This window comes from Salmo salar, chromosome 21 (genome assembly GCF_965601325.2).
Source record: "Salmo salar chromosome 21, fSalSal1, whole genome shotgun sequence".
Taxonomy (NCBI): Eukaryota; Metazoa; Chordata; class Actinopteri; order Salmoniformes; family Salmonidae; genus Salmo; species Salmo salar.
The window spans coordinates 17,750,654-17,769,450 of NC_138311.1; the positions used below are offsets into that span (position 1 = coordinate 17,750,654).

The 18,797-nt window shown below is 42.6% G+C and overlaps 1 protein-coding gene across 6 annotated transcripts in view; it reads right to left on the reverse strand.

Moving 5' to 3' along the window:
- The window catches only part of LOC106581761 (neurabin-1), a 37,184-nt gene extending 23,373 nt beyond the window's left edge, over positions 1 to 13,811 (reverse strand). For all 6 annotated transcript variants that reach the window (XM_045704481.2, XM_045704480.2, XM_014164043.3 and 3 more), the window contains exons 1-2: positions 13,597 to 13,811; positions 11,045 to 13,030 (exon numbers count right to left, since the gene is read on the reverse strand). In XM_045704481.2, coding sequence (XP_045560437.1) covers positions 11,045 to 12,874 — 1,830 coding nt within the window. In that variant the 5' untranslated portion in view covers positions 12,875 to 13,030; positions 13,597 to 13,811. The remainder of the gene's footprint in view (positions 1 to 11,044; positions 13,031 to 13,596) is intronic.
- Positions 13,812 to 18,797: the final 4,986 nt, after the last annotated feature.

Sequence of the window (18,797 nt, forward strand, 5' to 3'; positions counted from 1 at the left end):
CTAACGTTAGCTAACTAATATTGAACCTGGTTGGTTAGCTACCTGCAGATTCATGCAGGGTAGTAACATTATGAGTTTGGATTATGGTTCATTGTTTAGCTAGCTAGCTACATGTCTAAACAAAATACATTATGCAAGTAACTATTTCAACAGAATGTTTATGATGTCACTGCGACAACTGTTGATAGCCAGAGCAAATTTACCAGCGCTGTCTATCTACTCTGATTTCAGAGCACTTTCGTCTGAATGTACCAGAGCGCAGAATAACTGACCAATTTACGAACACTCAACAGCCGTTGAATACGGCCGGTGTCAGTAAATGTTGGCAAAAAAAGCGTCATTCAATTGTTGCCAGCAGCACAGTTGCAGTCACCAACGCTCTGGATAACATTAAAAACAGCCTAACCAGCTCTGCTAGGGCCAGTAAAATGGTCAGAGAGCTGTTCTCTCATTTGTGTCTGGAAGTAGCTAGCAAGCTAGCCAACGTTAGCCAGTTAGCTTGGGTGCTTGACTGCTGAGGTCAGAACGCTCAGATCAACCCTACTCCTCGGCCAGAGCGTCCAGTGTGCACTCTGAACGCTCCGAGAGCTGAACGCTCTGAATTTACGAACGGCAAATCTGACAACGCTCTAAGTTTATGAACGCCCAGAGCACACTCTGGCAATCTAGATTAAATTGACGAACACACCAGTAGTATAAACCAGCCTTTAGTCTTGAAATCTTTGGTTGTTTAGTACCTACAGTAGCCTCACATGTGAATCCTTAAAGAGATGGTTGGGGCTAAAGCTTAACATGGTGTAAACGATGCTGAATGGTTGAAGAGAAAGAAAAGCTCTCCAGTAGGTACCAAAACATTCAAAGGGAATTTTCTCAAAAGTGAGGGTACAAATTCATCAATTTTCAAATCAGAATTACTTTCCCACTGTTCCTCAACTGTAGTGTTTTTCTTATGATTGTATTTGTTTGTCCCACTATCGAGTGAATTGATGAATGAGCACTTGTGCACTTTATCTACATTTTCTTTTCTTATTGCTGTACAGTTATCACCTACTTTTATCCAATGTAGAAAAAAGAAGAAATTAACATAAGACTGAATGGAGCCGGTCGGTCACATAAAATCAAAGGAGCTTGGAGTAGAGACAAGTTGAGCAGGTTTGTTTACACATGGTCCGCAGATTCAGATTAACCCCGTGTGTCCTGCCGTGCGGCTAAGAAGTATCTGATACCACTTCATCTTCTGTAGCGCTGAAAACACAAGTTATTGATGTACTTATTTGTAATCACATAATGAAACACAGTATGAGGCAATCACAATCAGCCCCAGACCAGCCAGTCTCTCCCTGTGCCAAAGAGCTTAAAAGGCAGCATTGAGGCAGCTGTATTGGTATTCAGGCCCATCCCTCCAGTCTCCAGCCCAGTGCTAGCCCAGGTGGCTGGAGAGAGCCCAGATCCTGGCCGGGCCTCACTCTCTTCTCAGGCTATGCTGGTTTGGCTTAAATGCGTAAGACAAATTTCAGTTGAATGCATTCAGTTGTACAACTGACTGGGTATCCCCCTTTCCCTTTCTCTGCTGGCTGGATGAGAGGTGGAGTGTGTCAGACGCATTCCTGTTGCCACCAAAGAGAGATAGGAAATGGAAAGCATAACACTTTGGATGGGACGGAAGGGAGTAGCCCATCGTGAAAGAGGACTCAACTTTGTGTCTGTGCCATTATAGCATCTGTGACAGCATGGGCAGCGCCATTGAGGCTTTCCTCTTCAAGATCGGCTTATCCCTGCTGATGACCTGGTTGGACTTGACTCCAACAGGGTCACCAGGAGGGATCAGGCAATGAAGTTGGAAGTCCCACCCAGTTGACTCCATAAAAATTGTGGAAACCCTCAATGGCACTGCCCATGCTAATATGCCCTTTTGCCCACTAGAGGCCTCTATCATGCTGTATGGAGTAGCCCCTCTTAGCGTTCCCCTGGCCACAGTGGTGGGCCCGGACTATATCTACCCTCACTCACTTTCCAGGATTCACACACAGGAAATAAAGTGGGAAGGAGAGGAGTGGCACAGCCCACTGCTGTGAACAAAGGATCCGTTTCAGATTTTACAACATACATGAGTAATCACACAGCCTCTGGTACGAGGAATTCATTTTCAGGGCTTGTGGGTTGAAGCAAACGGAGAGAAGCAGGGGGACAGAGGGGAACATACCATCACCACCGGCAGACGTTTGTCCCTTACACAGTCAGCACGAATGACGCTGCTACAGCATGACAGAGATGGCTGATGCCTTCCCTATACATACAGCGAACAGTACACTCCTGAAAGAACAGTGTCTAACAGTATAGAAAGCTGAGACTATCGTTAAGCCAGTAAGGAAAAAGCACTCCAGACATAAAATGCTCTGCAACCAATCAATGTTGAGTGCAGTTCACAGTCCACGTAAAAGTTAGCCAGCAAAGACTAACATATTCTTATTTACAATGCCCTATCAAAAGTCTTATCCACCACACCCTGTGTGTGAGGGAAGGGACAATGTCTGTGTTTACTTGACCGAGTCAGTGCATGGTACTTCCTGTGACAGCGTGGTGGGGGTGGGGCAGAGTGTGAGAGCAGCAGGTGCACATCCTGGATCCTGCTGCCATTTACTTTTCTCTGATGATTAACTTATCGCCCAACGTCTACTCCACCCGGGCTGAAACCACGATGTGCAGTGCAGAACAACAGTTACCCCAGCTCCTTTGGACAGTGAATGAAGTGCTTAACTACAGTGTACATAATACCTCTGTACTACACTGTATCTACAACAGGATAATAACACGCCTGGCACTTGGGAGTGTTACCGCTCTACTATAATTCTCCAAGCTGTGGTCATAGCATTGGTGTCAAGGTGAACCTGAATTCCAGCAGACACAGATGGCCGGGTGTGCTGTGTGTCAGCCCTGTGGTTCAGTTTGAACATAGCTCTGTGTCACACCACTCCATGATTTTCCTCAGATTAGGACACACCTAGAAAAACTATTCCGAACGTGCGGAGGGGTTAACCCTTTCCTTACCTCTACTGACGGGTGCAACCAAATGTTTCAAATGCTCGTTGAAGTGCCACTAAAAGCAAAGCTATATTACACTGGGCAAAAATAGCTAAAATAAAAGATCCTAGACATTTTCCATGAGCACAAAAAGCTTATTTCTCTCAAATTTTGTGCACAAATTTGTTTACATCCCTGTCAGTGAGCATTTTCCCCTTGCCAAGATAATCCATCCACCTGTCAGATATGGCATATGAAGAAGCTGATAAAACAGCATGATCATTACACAGGTGCACCTTGTGCTGGGGACAATAAACAGCCACTGTAAAATGTGCAGTTTTGTCACTACACAATGCCACAGATGTCTCAAGTTGAGAGCGTGCAATTGGCTTACTGACAGGAATGTCCACCCGAGCTGTTGCCAGAGAATTTAATGTTCATGTATGTACCATAAGCCGCCTCCAACGTCATGTTAGAGAATTTGACAATAGTCCAACCAGCCTCGCAACCGCAGATCACGTGTATGGCGTCGGGTGGGCGAGCGGTTTGCTGATGTCAACGTTCTGATGTGGGCAGGCATAAGCTATGGACAACGAACACAATTGCATTTTAATTGATGGCAAATTTAATGCAAAGAGATACCGTGATGAGATCCTAAGGCCCATCGTCATGCCATTCATCCACCGCCATCACCTCATGCTTCAGCATGATAATGCACGGCCCCATGTCGCAAGGATCTGTACACAAATATCCCAGTTCTTCCAAGGCCTGCATACTCAGACATGTCACCCATTCAGCATGTTTGGGATGCTCTGGATCGACGTGTACGACAACGTGTTGCAGTACCCGCCATTATCCAGCAACTTCACACAGCCATTGAAGAGGAGTGGGACAACATTCCACAGGCCACAATCAACAGCCTGATCAACTCTATGTGAAGGAGTTACGTTGTACTGCACGAGGCAAATGGTGTTCCCACCAGTTATTGACTGTTTTTCTGATCCGCGCCCCTACATTTCTTTTTTTTTAAGTATCTGTGACCAACAGATGGCATATCTGTATTCCCAGTCATGTGAAATCCATAGATTAGGACCTAATGAATTTATTTCAAATGACTGATTTCCTTATATGAACGGTAACTCAGTAAAATCTTTGAAACTGTTGCATGTTGCGTTTATATTTTTCGTTCAGTATACATAAAACGATAGACTGTGCAAGAGGCATCTCAGAAAGAAAGCAAATGTGTGGGAAAGACAACGTTAAGGCATACGCCCCGTGTTTTATGAATGTTTACCATGAGGCCTGTACTGTCGGTCACGGGACTGCTGCTGCAGTACATTACCACTGACACAGCTGCAATGGGAATGCAGTATATCCTATTCAACAGCCCCATTAAAGTGCTCCGCTAGACAAATACTACCGAGATATTTCCCCACCACAGTATTAACGCACGGACTGACTGAGGAACCTTCAGCAACACAGAGATTTAGACGGCAGTAAATCAAGGAGCAGCAGTCCGCCCTGTTTCCTGGCGTATACTGTAGGAATATGAATGAGTGTGCACGTGTCAACAAGCCAGTGTGTCGTACAGCAACAAAAAAAAGTTCCTTAGTAAGATAAATAAGCCTAACCTTTAAATCAATGTGGCACTTCTGCTTGGAATACTCAGCTTCTGATGGGCACAGGTCAGGAGTGTCACGTAAAGTTGGGATTCCCCAGGTAAAAACACCAAACAACCTCTATTTCTTTAAAAGACAGTATCAAACAGAACAGATAAACTATGGAGTTAACAGAATATGATGAGAATACATGCATCTCTCAAACAACTCATCTGAATGAATAACAATCTATTAAAAATCAGGGGGAAACAAACAGTCTATCCACATGTGCGACTGCAAAGTGCCTTTTGAATTTGGTTAGGGGACATGTTCAGAATGGAAGTCTCCTGCAGCAGCAGCTTGACAAAGATGATCTTTCTTCTTCAGATGACAACCTCTCTGTACAGGCTCAGGTTACACACAGAGACCTAATCCTGCTGCAGGCTGGAGCACAAAGCACTTCATCTCTCCTCTGATAGCAGGCCAGGGCTCCAGAGTGGCCCGCCATGACAGGGCCAGCTCAGACCTGCACACTGTTGGAGGAAAAAGGATGGGCACGACTGGTGGGGGAGAGAGTCATTGTCAATGGAAGCCCCCGGTCAAGCACTACTAGTAAAGAGAACTAGGACGTCATTCGTAATGTGCCGCTAGAGGCGAGGACAGACTTGTGCTGGAGGTGCAAAGGAAAGATGCTTCAGTTAGGCTAAAGATGAAGATCAAACTGTCAAATGGGCAAGTCCACGGGTATCTCTGATTGTTCAGGCAATTCTCACTTAGGAACTTATTTGGGAGGTAAAATATTTAACATGCCTTTTACATCTGTATCACAAACAATCGTTTTTTTTTCACATATCTTGATGAAAGTGGCCATTTTAGGCCCTTTTTATTCCTATATATGCCTCCTGTAAGACCCTACGCTCCAGCAGGTATATTTCACTGGTCATCCCCAAAGCCAACTCCACCTTTGGTCGCCTTTCCTTCCGGTTCTCTGCTGCCAATGACTGGAACGAATTGCAAAAAAAAAAAAAATCACTGAAGCTGGAGTCTTATATCTCCCTCACTAACTTTACGCATCAACTGTCAGAGCAGCTTACCAATCATTGCACCTGTACACAGCCCATCTGTAAATAGCTCACCCAACTACCTCATCCCCATATTGTTGTTTTATTTTTTTGTTGCTCCTTTGCACCCCAGTATCTCTACTTGCACATTCATCTTCTGCACATCCAGTGTTAATAGTAAATTGCAATTATTTCACCACTATGGCCCTTTTATTGCCTTAACTCCCTAATCTTACTACATTTGCACACACTGTATATAGATTTTTCTATTGTGTTATTGACTGTACGTTTGTTTATCCCGTGTTTAACTCTGTGTTGTTTGTGTCGCACTGCTGTGCTTTATCTTGGCCTGGTCGCAGTTGTAAATGAGAACTTGTTCTCAACTAACCTACCTGGTTAAATAAAGGTGAAATAAAAAAATATATATTTAAAAAAATTAACCGTACATGATGCAGACACCATCTTGGTTTCATTATACTCCACATAGTGCTCAAACATATGGAGTATGTTTAGATTCTGAAAGACACATTTTCACTGACTTTATACATTATTCATATCTCAACTATTCTTTTAGATTTTGTTCATTTTAAGACAGATTGTTTGGAACAATATACTCTACAAGTACATAACATTTCCAGAATGGCCTCTCTGCTAATTCTGCAGTTATGATTCATTTTATGAGCACAACCAAGACAGTGAATGGTAAATGGATTCAAAGGGAAGTCCCTCTTCTGGTGATTTGCTGAATGTGCAATCCTACAATTGGGTTGCCCATCCCTATTAGTGTCACCTTGTCCTAGAGAGATTTATTATCAAAACATCACGACAGGGTATGCTCACACGAAACACAGCCCTTATTTTAAAGTGTTTCTAAAATCCCCTATGGGAAAAATGAATGGTGGAAAAACGATTGGAACCATTTCCTTGTTTGACCGCCAGGTTTTATGGGTATTATGACTCTACTGTGGTACTCTATTTGAGAGGGAACGAATACAGCACACATAACTTAACTTTCTAACCTTGTAAGGCAAATTTAAACAAATTGAAACAAAAAAACTAATGGATAAGTATTGTAAGAGAAACCATTCCTGCTTGCAATTTAATCGTTGAAGATTTTTTTCCATATAGTGTGTTCCCTTTCTTAGTCAACACATAGGAGACATCTCATCCTTGTGTTGGTAAGAGATACTCCCTCATCACACGGAGGGCTTAGTCCTAACATGGAGACGCCCTCTAATCTTAGTGTTATCGGGACAAAAACACTGGTGATCATACATTTATCTTTATTACAGGAGTTTAACAAATGCATTCGTTCATTATTTACTGAAACTGTGTTTGATTGTGGAGTTTGCAATGGTTTGAATTGCCGAACAAGTTTGTGAATTTGTCTTCACGCGCACGGTTGCGATTCTCACTGTTCTATATGTATTGCGATTCGATACTGTGATTTTATTGCAATTTCAGGTACCATATTGCTCACTATACACAGTGTACAAAACCTTATGAACACCTGCTCTTTCCATGACATACTGACCAGGTGAATCCAGGTGAAAGCTATGATCCCTTATTGATATCAATTGTTAAATCCACTTCAAAATCAGTGGAGATGAATGGGAGGAGAATGGTTAAAGAAGGATTTTTAAGCCTTGAGACAACTGAACTATGGATTGTGTATGTGTGCCATTAAGAGGGTGAATGGGGCGGCAGGTAGCCTCGTGGTTAGAGCGTTGGGCCAGTAACCGAAAGGTTGCTAGATCGGCTCCCCGATCTGTCGTTCTGCCCCTGAACAAGGCAGTTAACCCACTGTTCCTAGGCCGCCATTGTAAATAAGAATTTGTTCTTAATGACTTGCCTAGTTAAATAAAGGATAAAGAAAAAAATAAGAAATGGGCAAGACAAAAGATTTAAGCGCCTTTGAATGGTGTATGCTAATAGGTGCCAGGCGCACGGGTTTGAGTGTGTCAAGAACTGCAACGCTGCTGGGGTTTTCACGCTCAACAGTTTCCTGTGTGTATCAAGAATGGTCCACCATCTAAATGACATCCAGCCAACTTGACACAACTTTGGGAAGCATTGGAGTCAACATGGGCCAGCATCCCTGTGGAACACTTTTGACTCCTTGTAGAGTCCACGCCCTGACGAATTGAGGCTGTTCTGAGAGCAAAAGGAGGTGCAACTCAATATGTTTTGTTTTATACACTCAGTGTTTGTCTGCTGCAGGGAGACAAGAGAGAGCATGAGAAAAATTGTTTTGATCAGTCATGGAAATAAAAGTGCTGAAAACATGTTGACTCACTATTTAAAAAGGACATGGAGAACAAGCTCTAGGATGAAAAATACTGGAGCTTTGGGGCATTATATATATATATATATATATACATACATACATTCATACACACACACACACAGCACCAGTCAAAAGTTTGGACACACCTACTCATTCAAGGGTTTTTATTTATTTTTACTATTTTCTACATTGTAGAATAATAGTGAAGACATCAAAACTATGAAATAACACATATGGAATCATGTAGTAACCCTCAAAAAAGTGTCAAACAAATCAAAATATATGTTATATTTGAGATTCTTCAAAGTAACCACCCTTTGCCTTGATGAGAGCCTTGCAGACTCTTGGCATCCTCTCAACCAGCTTCATGAGGAAGTCAATTGGAATGCACTTCAATTAAACAGGTGTGCCTTGTTAAAAGTTCATTTGCGGAATTTATTTCCTTCTTAATGCGTTTGAGCCATTCAGTTGTGTTATGACAAGGTAGGGACGGTATACAGAAGATAGCCCTATTTGGTAAAAGACCAAGTCCATATTATGGCAAGAACAGCTCTAATAAGCAAAGAGAAACAACGGTCCATCATTACTTTAAGACATAAAGGTCAGTCAATCCGGAACATTTCAAGAACTTTGAAAGTTTCTTCAAGTGCAGTTGCAAAAACCATCAAGCACTATGATGAAACTGGCTCTCATGAAGACCGCCACAGGAAAGGAAGACCCAGAGTTACCTCTGCTGTAGAGGATAAGTTCATTTGAGTTAACTACACCTCAGATTGCAGCCCAAATAAAATTTTCAGTGTTCAAGTATCAAACACATCTCAACATCAACTGTTCAGAGGAGACTGCATGAATCAGGCCTTTATGGTTGAATTGCTGCAGAGAAACCACTACTAAAGGACACCAATAAGAAGAGACTTGCTTGGGCCAAGAAACACGAGCAATGGACATTAGACCGGTGGAAATCTGTCCTTTGGTCTGATGAGTCCAAATTTGAGATTTTTGGTTTCAACCACCGTGTCTGTTTATTTAGAATTCAAGGCACACTTAACCAGCATGGCTACCACAGCATTCTGCAGCAATACACCATCCCATCTGGTTTGCACTTAGTGGGACTATCATTTGTTTTTCAACAGGACAATGACCCAACACCTCCAGGCTTACTTTGAAGAGGTAAAAATAAAGAAAAACCCTTGAATGAGTAGGTGTGTCCAAACTTTTGACTGGTACTGTATGTATGTATGTATATATATTTTTTTTACTAATTGATATTTGGAGTCAAAGTATCTATCATCCAAAATAATACTGTGATATATAACTATACCGATATTTTTCCCCCCTCCGGAGGCTTCACAATCGGATCACACTCTCTGTACGGAGCCTCTTGATCGCATACCAGATAAAGCACAAATCAGCTTTAACTCAGTTCTTCCAGGATTTTGTGCCGTTAAAAAAAAAAAAAAAATTGTTGCAATTTATCATGAAAATGCGCTGACGAGGGGTAAAGTTTGACGACGTTTTGCTTGATTTAACCATTTTTATGCAGTGATTGGTTAAAATTGCGAGCTCTCGCAGAATTGCAAAATCCTGGAGGGACCGGTTATTGAGCTCTGTCAATATGTGAACTGTTACTGAGCACGAGGAAGACAATGCGACACATTGTTGGAAAGTGTAAAGCTAGGCTAATCTCTGCTATGTCATCCCTGGGACAGACGCGGCGTACTGTTGTTCGTGTCGTCCTCCAGGTCAGCTACTGGCCCCCTTTTCCAGGACCTCCTCCCAGATAACAGATAACACATTTGAGGCTCTGGATAAACATTGACCAGATCAGACTATGGAACGTCCTGAAGTGATTTCTTTTCCCCTGTTCTACCAAAACGTTGATTAGATGTGGTGATAGGAGATATCACCCAACCCAGACCACTCCATGTTAATGCTGTTTACATGATTGCCACTGGTAATGGGGGGAAAAAAAATCTAATAAATGACATAATTAATTTGTTTGGTAATGCCAGGCACAGGCCCAGATAAAAATACCCTCTAGCTTAGTATCTTTAAATCACTCACCGGCAGCCAACTGAGCATATAGACCTGGCGGATCATTAACACAATAGATGGGTGGGAGTTCTGGAATGTGTTGTTTGTTCCCAAAAGCGATTTATGTTCTGCTCGTAAAAGGTAGAGATTAAATAGTCAAACCAATAATTCCCCATACATACCACTGTCATGAAATGACTTGGCACCGGTCTGTAAATCAGATCATACGAGTGAATGAACATCTACACGTTGGCAAAAAAAGAAATAAAGTCCTTACATGTTCACAAGTATGCATGGCTGATTAACAGTGAATGGAAAGAATCCTTCTCAAGGACTAGGCCTATAACCAACATCCTGCAAGTCACTGGAGGAGCCAGGATGAGGTTGTTTATACTGTACAATAGAAGTCAGGTTCCACAACACGTCCCTCCAGTTTCCTCCCTGCTGTCCTCATTCATAGCCCTTATGTAACGTCAACAACGTTTCCAAAAATACCCCTTGGAGCAGTCCATGACTAACATCCGCAAATATATGTCTCCGCTACTACTAGCCTAGATCCTCTGCAGTTTTAATAGGAGAAATATGTGACTCTCAGACACATCAGCTTTAGGCAATGCCTCAGCGTTTACAGAAGCTTAAACACGCCATAGTTTGGGTTGTCATCCACTACACGGTTCGTCTGATGACACAATACTACTACAGCAGCCATAACATCAGCATGTGGAACAAAGATTCTCATTTGGGGTATGATCGGTCAGGCAACGCACCAAAGAATGCCCTCCGCAAATATTTCAACACTGAGCGAAGTTAATGGTTAATAAGTTAGATCCAAAAGGGCACCAGCGGTGACATTGTCCAGTATATTACCACATATACAACCGACCTCTCTCAGACCTTTAAAGGTCAGACAAACATTAGCCAGCTATGAAACCCTATTGTAAAGGTTTGCATTCTTGAAGAGTTGAATAATCAAAGCAATTATCATGAACTTCAGTTTAGATTAACAATGTGACATTTCACTTTTTTATTAAATACATTCTTACCCGTATTGGTGATGTTGAGAACTTGATCTTCCTCCGTGGTTCTGGTTCCTCCTCATCTGAGAGTCCAGGGGCATCCTCAAAGTCCTCTTCATACCTCTCCTCACAGGGCTGCTCCTCCTGCTCTTGTTCCTCCTCCTCGTCCTCCTCCTTGAGGATCTGGTCAGTATCCCTATCGTCCACAAATGCTGCGTTCTCTATGCCGTACACCACTGGGGAAACCTTGCCCCTGATTCTTTGTTCCACCTGTTCACTCTCCTCCTCAGCAACCTCCTCATCCACCTCTTCCTCATTGCAACCCCCAGTTTGATTTACAGGACTTGTGTCTTCCCTCCTCTCCTCTTTCAGTTCATACTGCTGCAACTCCTCAACTTGACTTCCTCCTTCCTTCTCCAGTGTAATCGCAGTCTCCTTGCCCTCATCTTTCTCTAAGATCCGCCGATGGGGGTCATCATTCTGACCGATCACCTTTGGTAGTGATTCTTTTAGCTCCACTTTGAGCTCTTTTGGGGGGTGCACGTTCATCTCCTCAAAAACATTGTCTTCGACATTCTCATCTTCATTCTCCTCGCTCTCGGATGACTCATTCTGTAACACTACGAGCTCAGCCCGGACCATACCAGGCAGAGATGAGGCCTGGGCAGGTGAGTTTTCCATGGTGGGACTCTGTGCCACATGCCCATCACTCTTGGCACTGTCTGATGTTTTGGTCCTGCTGCTACTGTAAACGCTACTGGCAATCGTGGTAGTCTGTTTTTGATCCCTGGCGGATGGGCTGGAGAGTTTTACTCCATCGCTACTCACAGATGGTCTACTGAAACCGTCACTGGTTGAGGGGGAGCGCTTGTAAGAGCTTTGGCCGCCCGGGGATACGGGCTCTGGGGAGATGGGTTTTTGGGTGGCATTGGCTGTTGGGGAAATATGTTTTTGGGTGGCATTAGTGACTGGGGATGTTGGTTTGAGAATGACACCGGTAACGATGGAGGTGGGTTTGTTAGTGGCATCACTAGTTGGAGTGGTGGATTTATACAAACCTTCCCTTGTCAGAGACTTAGGTAGTGAGCGATCAGTGGGAACGCATACTTTAGATGACATCTCTGTGGCTTTTGCCGCGTCGTCACTGTCCACAATGAAGTTGTCTAGCCGCTTGGACATGGGTCCAGCATTCAGTGACAACCTGGACACATGTTTTGTCTCCTCAGTATCACTCCTCTCATCCGGCCGGCTTTTCACCAATGGTGTAGGACCAGGCTCTGTTTTGATGTTGCTCGTCTCAGTGGACCCCGACAATCTCCTGGTACTTTTCCCCCCATCAGACACACTGCCCAGGGACACCCGGCTTACAACTCTGTTGGTAGACTTCTCCGCTGCGGGTTGCTCTTTGATGCTCCTCTCAAAGAGTTTTCTGGTCGAGCAAAACTTCTCTGCCAAAGCCGCTTTGTCAATTTCGACATCATCTCCCTTGGGGTTTTTGTCTAAACTTTGAGATTCTGGGCTAGTGGCACTGCTCAAGCTTGTTTTGTGTGTGATGACTGCAAATGGTACCTTTGGTGGGGAGACCAGCAACACGTCAGATTTCACCTCTTGACTCTCTTGCTGCTGACCATCCATTTGCAGGAAAATATTCTTTATCTTGTTCACCCGATTTCCAAAAGGCCTCCCCCTCGTGTCCTCCCGGGTGTCGCTGGACCCATTTGCATATGTCTTTGCAGCACCTTCGGATTTCGTCCCATCAAATGAGCACTTGATAGCATGGAAGTCCGACTTGTATGCATTTCTATGCGGCGACGCACTCCTCAGAGTCCTTTCTCCTTTGCTCTCGGCTTTTATCATTTTGAAAGACCTACAGGGAGTGTCTTGAGAAGAGATATAACTAAGTATTTCCTTGTTTCTTGTTCCACTATTGTTGTTCTCTCTCGACCAGTGCCAAGGGCCCCGTTGAGATTCTCCGGCGCCCTTACCTCAAATCATGCGTAATGTGGTGGCCATCTACAAAGAAAATAGCAAAATACACATTCAAAACCAAGCTGTTAGAATTATTCGAACCTATCCAGCCAGGACCAGTGTCATATTAACTTCATGTAGACCTCGCATACTTTGGGCAACTTCATAGTAAAGTTACTATGATACTAGTACTGTATGTACATCGTTGTTGACCAACTTCTTTAACAAAAGGATATCAATACATTTTGCCAAACTGAATTTAAAACCATTTTTCTTTTTATCTATCACTAGTCACCATTTAAAACACACCATGCTGCAACATTATGAGTTTACTAGCTTACTGTAGGCTACTGCGTAAATATATGCTATAAATTACAACAGGCTACAGTCGATTTTATTCTTTAAACTGAATGGGCTTTCAAGTATCCAATTCTTAACCGGTCAAATGTATAATAAAAAGTCATTTAAGGAGTTTCAACTGCGCCTGTGAGAAACACATTCGATACAAAGTATCTCTAGTGGTGATCAGTTTCATTGTAACAATTCAAAGTAAATCGTGAGCAAAACATTTGAGCTTTCCCGCACACAGATGAACTAACTTTACATTATACCTCCTATGGTCACTTGTTTCATCGTCCTATGCGCGGAAGACTCCTCAGTAGGCAATTCTTGTGAAATTTATACTCCCAAACTTGTCATTTCTTCACCGCCATCGTTCCCCTTTCCATAGTTTCCCTCCCTCCTTGTACTCCAGACACAGACCTGTCGCGCTGCCGCGCAAACCCTCGCCCTCGAGCGCGCCACACGATCAGACAAGATCGGGGGCGCGCACACGGGCACATTCCAGGACTAGAAACCCCCACCCTCTTCTTGAGTGCATGCAGGTTGCGCAGACACATGAGAGATTTGGGGAATGTCGTGGAAAGAGAATTACTGTATATTTCATGGAGAAACTCACCTACCGCACTGGTGCATATGAAAGAAGAACTAGGGTCTGGAAAAACGATTAAAAAAAAATCCTCAAACCAACAACGGACTGATATAAGGTTAGAGCATTGGGCCAGTAACAGAAAGGTCGCTGGTTCGAATCCTGAAGCTGACAAGGGGGGAAAATCAGTTGCTGTGTCCTTGAGCAAGACACTTAACCCTAATTGCTCCAGTGGTGCTGGACAATTGTGACCCCACTCCCAGCAGGTGTTTTAGGGGGAGTTGGGATATGCAAGAAACACATTTCAATCACACACTTGTGTGTAACAAGGCAAAGATAAGCCTCAACCCAAAATTATTATTATTATAGGTGGCTATGTGTCTTCAACTGCTCTATCTGATAGTGGTAGTATTGTTTGGGGAGTGATAGTATTGTTTGGAGGGTAAATGTCTCTCAAGAGCAATATGTATATTTGATATTTCAGTGGCTGCGATTTTGGTGAATAATCTGAGTGAGATCTTGTGTGAAATAGGCTTGGCATTATGACACTTGCGATATCTGGCCCCTTGGTCAGACCTCACCTCCCTAAATGGTCACCTGCATGACTCTAACTGACAGATACGTGACACTCAACCAAGATATCACACAACCTAATCCTGACTGTGTATGTGTCATAATTTGACTCTGTTCATAGTCTAATAACATTGTTCCAGAATAGCTGACCTGTGAAGACTCTCAAAAAAGTTTAATAAAAGACACGATTTCCTCACTGAGGAACTGTGTTGCCTTGCAGAGAAGCCAAACTAGTCTCCCTCATACAAAGCAAATAGGTCACCATCACAGAGCCTCTCTCTCTCTCTCTCTCTCTCTCTCTCTCTCTCTCTCTCTCTCTCTCTCTCTCTCTCTCTCTCTCTCTCTCTCTCTCTCTCTCTCTCTCTCTCTCTCTCTGTGCAGCATTTATGGCTGTGCAGCCTGTCTCAAAGAAAACATGACTGGTTTTAATTTTAGATGCACTGTCTAGTGCTTCAGTGCTTGCTTAATGAGGACGGAAAAGTACAGTGAAAATGACGAGTGCAGTACAGGGGAACGAGAACGTAAACACTGGTGATGTTTGCACAGGTACGGTAAGGAGAGATCATCTTCTCTGTGGAGAACACACCATAATACTTAGTAAATGGCTTCACACTCACAGAGTTAACTATTCATTGAGATATTTACTGTGGAAAATGAAGTTGGCAAATTAGGCTATACCTGCCAAATGTTTCCACAATCCATACAATTGCAGTCATATTATTTTTAGACTTAACAGTACATCACATTGTAATGCAATGACTGGATTATTATATAGGCAGGAGAGTAAATACAGTACTTCATTCATATGGAAAATGGAGCAACTACTTACCATGCAGCACTTAAAAACTGGTTCCCTCCTTGGGGACAGTAGTCGTGTACGAAATAGCACCAAAATGTACTTTCATTTCTTCACTGTAAATACAGACAAATATTTGACATTTATGTAAATTCTAATGTGAATATACGAAGATAGCCTCATCAGAATTTGCTGATGTTCTTGAGATCAGACTCACGGAAAGAGAGTTTAGTGACATTTCCCAAGTGGCCTGAGGACCTAGTTTTCAAAAATACCAACCAATCAAATAGAAAGGGGGAAAGAACAGTAGAAGAAAAAAGGGCTTTGAACGTACAAGACTAACTAGATATCTTAAAAACGTTGATAAATGGAAGTTTTAATGACATCTGAATCATCTTTGAAATGTTTGAGTGAAAGCAAACAGGCCTCTGCTGTACTGAGCCAAGATTTGTTTAACAGTAGTTATTTTGTAGAGCATCAACTCCTGCCCAATGTCCGTCTTGGTGCAGTAGGCCAGGGATTCCCAAACTTTTTTCCTTCGTGACCAACCAATTGACGTGCCTTTTTAAGTCGTGACCCACCATGAGGGTTGAAAGGTGAAAAAACATACACAGACCAAAGAATAAGACATTGCTGTTTCAAAGCTAATCTCTTGCAATTCCACACATCCTGCCATGGAGCTGAGAGAAAATGTTGCAATTTTTAAGCAAATTTTCTACAATTCTACATGGCTAATCCCATGTTCTTATGCTCAAACGTTATAACAAAGTCAATGGGGACTAATTGCCTAGAATGTTTTGTTTATTGTACATTTTCAAAGATATAGGCAATTTTTTGAGAAATATATAGGTCCAATTATCTTTTCTAAATACTTTCTATTTGGGTTTTAGTCATTTAAGTTTACACTGAAAGCATTTTTTTCCATTATGAAAATGTATTCCATTTTTTTAGCTATGCACTAATAATGTCATCCCACAGTTTGGTAACCACTGCGAGTAGGCTATAGTTACTGGTCTACCCAAGCTAATCATAGACAACAAAATGAATACAGAAAAACTCATCTGGGTATAAGTGATTTGTTTTGAATGAAATATGAAATACACTTGGCAGCTAATGCATAAACAGATGGTGATCTATTTAGCAGGCCAAAGTTTGGAGCTTTGATATTTTTTCAATCGCCCCGGGAGTGAACCCATACATATTTAACTGTGTGAAACATGAAAAATTAACCTTTGTTGACACCAAGAAAGACATCAAACATGTTTCTCCACAAACATAATCTTTTACCCAATTACTCACTCACTGCAGTGCAAAGTAGGCCTACCCAATGTATTTCCTGACAAGTTCAGTAAAGCTTATCAAAGCTGCAAAACACTGTTTTACGACATGTTAGCGTAGCAGTAGCTACATTTAGGGAAGGTATCTGTGCTGTCTGACTGGAGAAATGCTGTTCGCCAGGCATTTCCTGGGGAGTTATCTGCTCTCACATTCCATTTTAGACAGTTATCTGATGTAGGAGGTTTTTATAAAGCTTCTCACAGAAACCCACATGTGCTTCTGGTTTAATTGTAATTTCTTTTCTATAGATAGATTTCAAATTTGGTCACCCATAGGAATTGGTTGTGGGTTCAACAAGGTGAAGGTTGAAAGGTCTCGATTATCTAAATTATGAAGCAGATTGATGATGGCGCTGACTTGATTTCCCTTGACGTTTAGCACTTAGCTTTCAGTCATAACTCATGTCTAGATCCACGGTGTGTGTAACCTTGAAAGAAAGGTAAAATATGATTTATTCTGTGTGAAAACGACTATAGTATTGCCTTTTCAGTAGAGGGTAATATGGACACTTATCTACTACATACCAGCTGCAACAAACAGCTTCCTGAATGCTTGTCAGCATCTGAAATGATGCTACGTGTGCACATGAGGTCTGCATGTGTGTGTTTACTATTACCAGCTCGCTGGATTATCTCCTAGCAACGGTGGGCCATTGGGCCCTGAAAGCTTCCCTCCCAGGGGTAAAATCGCAGCAGGCCATTGTCAAGCCCATAGTCCCCATGACAACATCTCAAACGATGTCTGAACGCACCAGTATCTTCAAATCAAGGGAAAACAGGACATTGTACAGGCAACAAAGCACTCTAAAATCATACTACAAGGTAGACAGCTCACATGATATCACGAAGACGTTCAGCCCTCTGAAGGGCCAGAAATCACATTTTATTAATAGCCCAGCTGTAAGCCATTTTTCATTCAGCCTATATACACTTGAAGTCGGAAGTTTACATACACTTAGGTTGGTGTCATTAAAACTCGTTTTTCAACCACTCTACAGATTTCTTGTTAACAAACTATAGTTTTGGCTAGTCGGTTAGGACATCTACTTTGTGCATGACACAAGTAATTTTTCCAACAATTGTTTATTTCACTCATAATTCACTGTATCACAATTCCAGTGGGACAGAAGTTTAAATACACTAAGTTGATTGTGCCTTTAAACAGCTTGGAAAATTCAAGAAATTGATGTCATGGCTTTAGAACCTTCTGATAGGCTAATTGACATCATTTGAATCAATTGGAGGTGTACCTGTGGATGTATTTCAAGGCCCATCTTCAAACTCAGTGCCTCTTTGCTTGACATCATAGGAAAATCAAAAGAAATCTGCCAAGACCTCAGAAAAAATATTGCAGACCTCCACAAGTCTGGTTCAACCTTGGAGCAATTTCCAAACACCTGAAGGTACCACCTTCATCTGTACAAACAATAGTACTCAAGTATAAACACCATGGGACCACGCAGCCGTCATACCACTTAGGAAGGAGACACGTTCTGTCTCCTAGAGATGAAGGTACTTTGGTGCGAAAAGTTCAAATCAATCCCAGAAAAACAGCAAAGCACCTTGTGAAGATTCTGGAGGAAACCGGTACAAAAGTATCTATATCCACAGTAAAACGAGTCCTATATCGACATAACCTGAAAGGCCGCTCAGCAAGGAAGAAGCCACTGCTCCAAAACCGCCACAAAAAAGTCAGATTACAGTTTGCAACTGCACATGGGGACAAAGATTGTACTTCTTGGAGAAATGTCCTCTGGTCTGATGAAACAAAAATAGAACTGTTTGGCCATAATGACCATCGTTATGTTTGGAGGAAAAAGGGGGAGGCTTGCAAGCCAAAGAACACCATCCCAACCGTGAAGCACGGGGTTGGCAGCATCATGTTGTGGGGGTACTTTTCTACAGGAGGGACTGGTGCACTTCACAAAATAGATGGCACCATGACGAGGGAAAAGTATGTGGATATATTGAAGCAACATCTCAAGACATCAGTTAGGAAGTTAAAGCTTGGTCGCAAATGGGTCTTCCAAATGGACAATGACCCCAAGCATACTTCCAAGGTTGTGGCAAAATGGCTTAAGGACAGGAAAGTCAAGGTATTGGAGTAGTCATCACAAAACGCTGACCTCAATCCCATAGAAAATTTGTGCGCAGAACTGAAAAAGCGTGTGCGAGCAA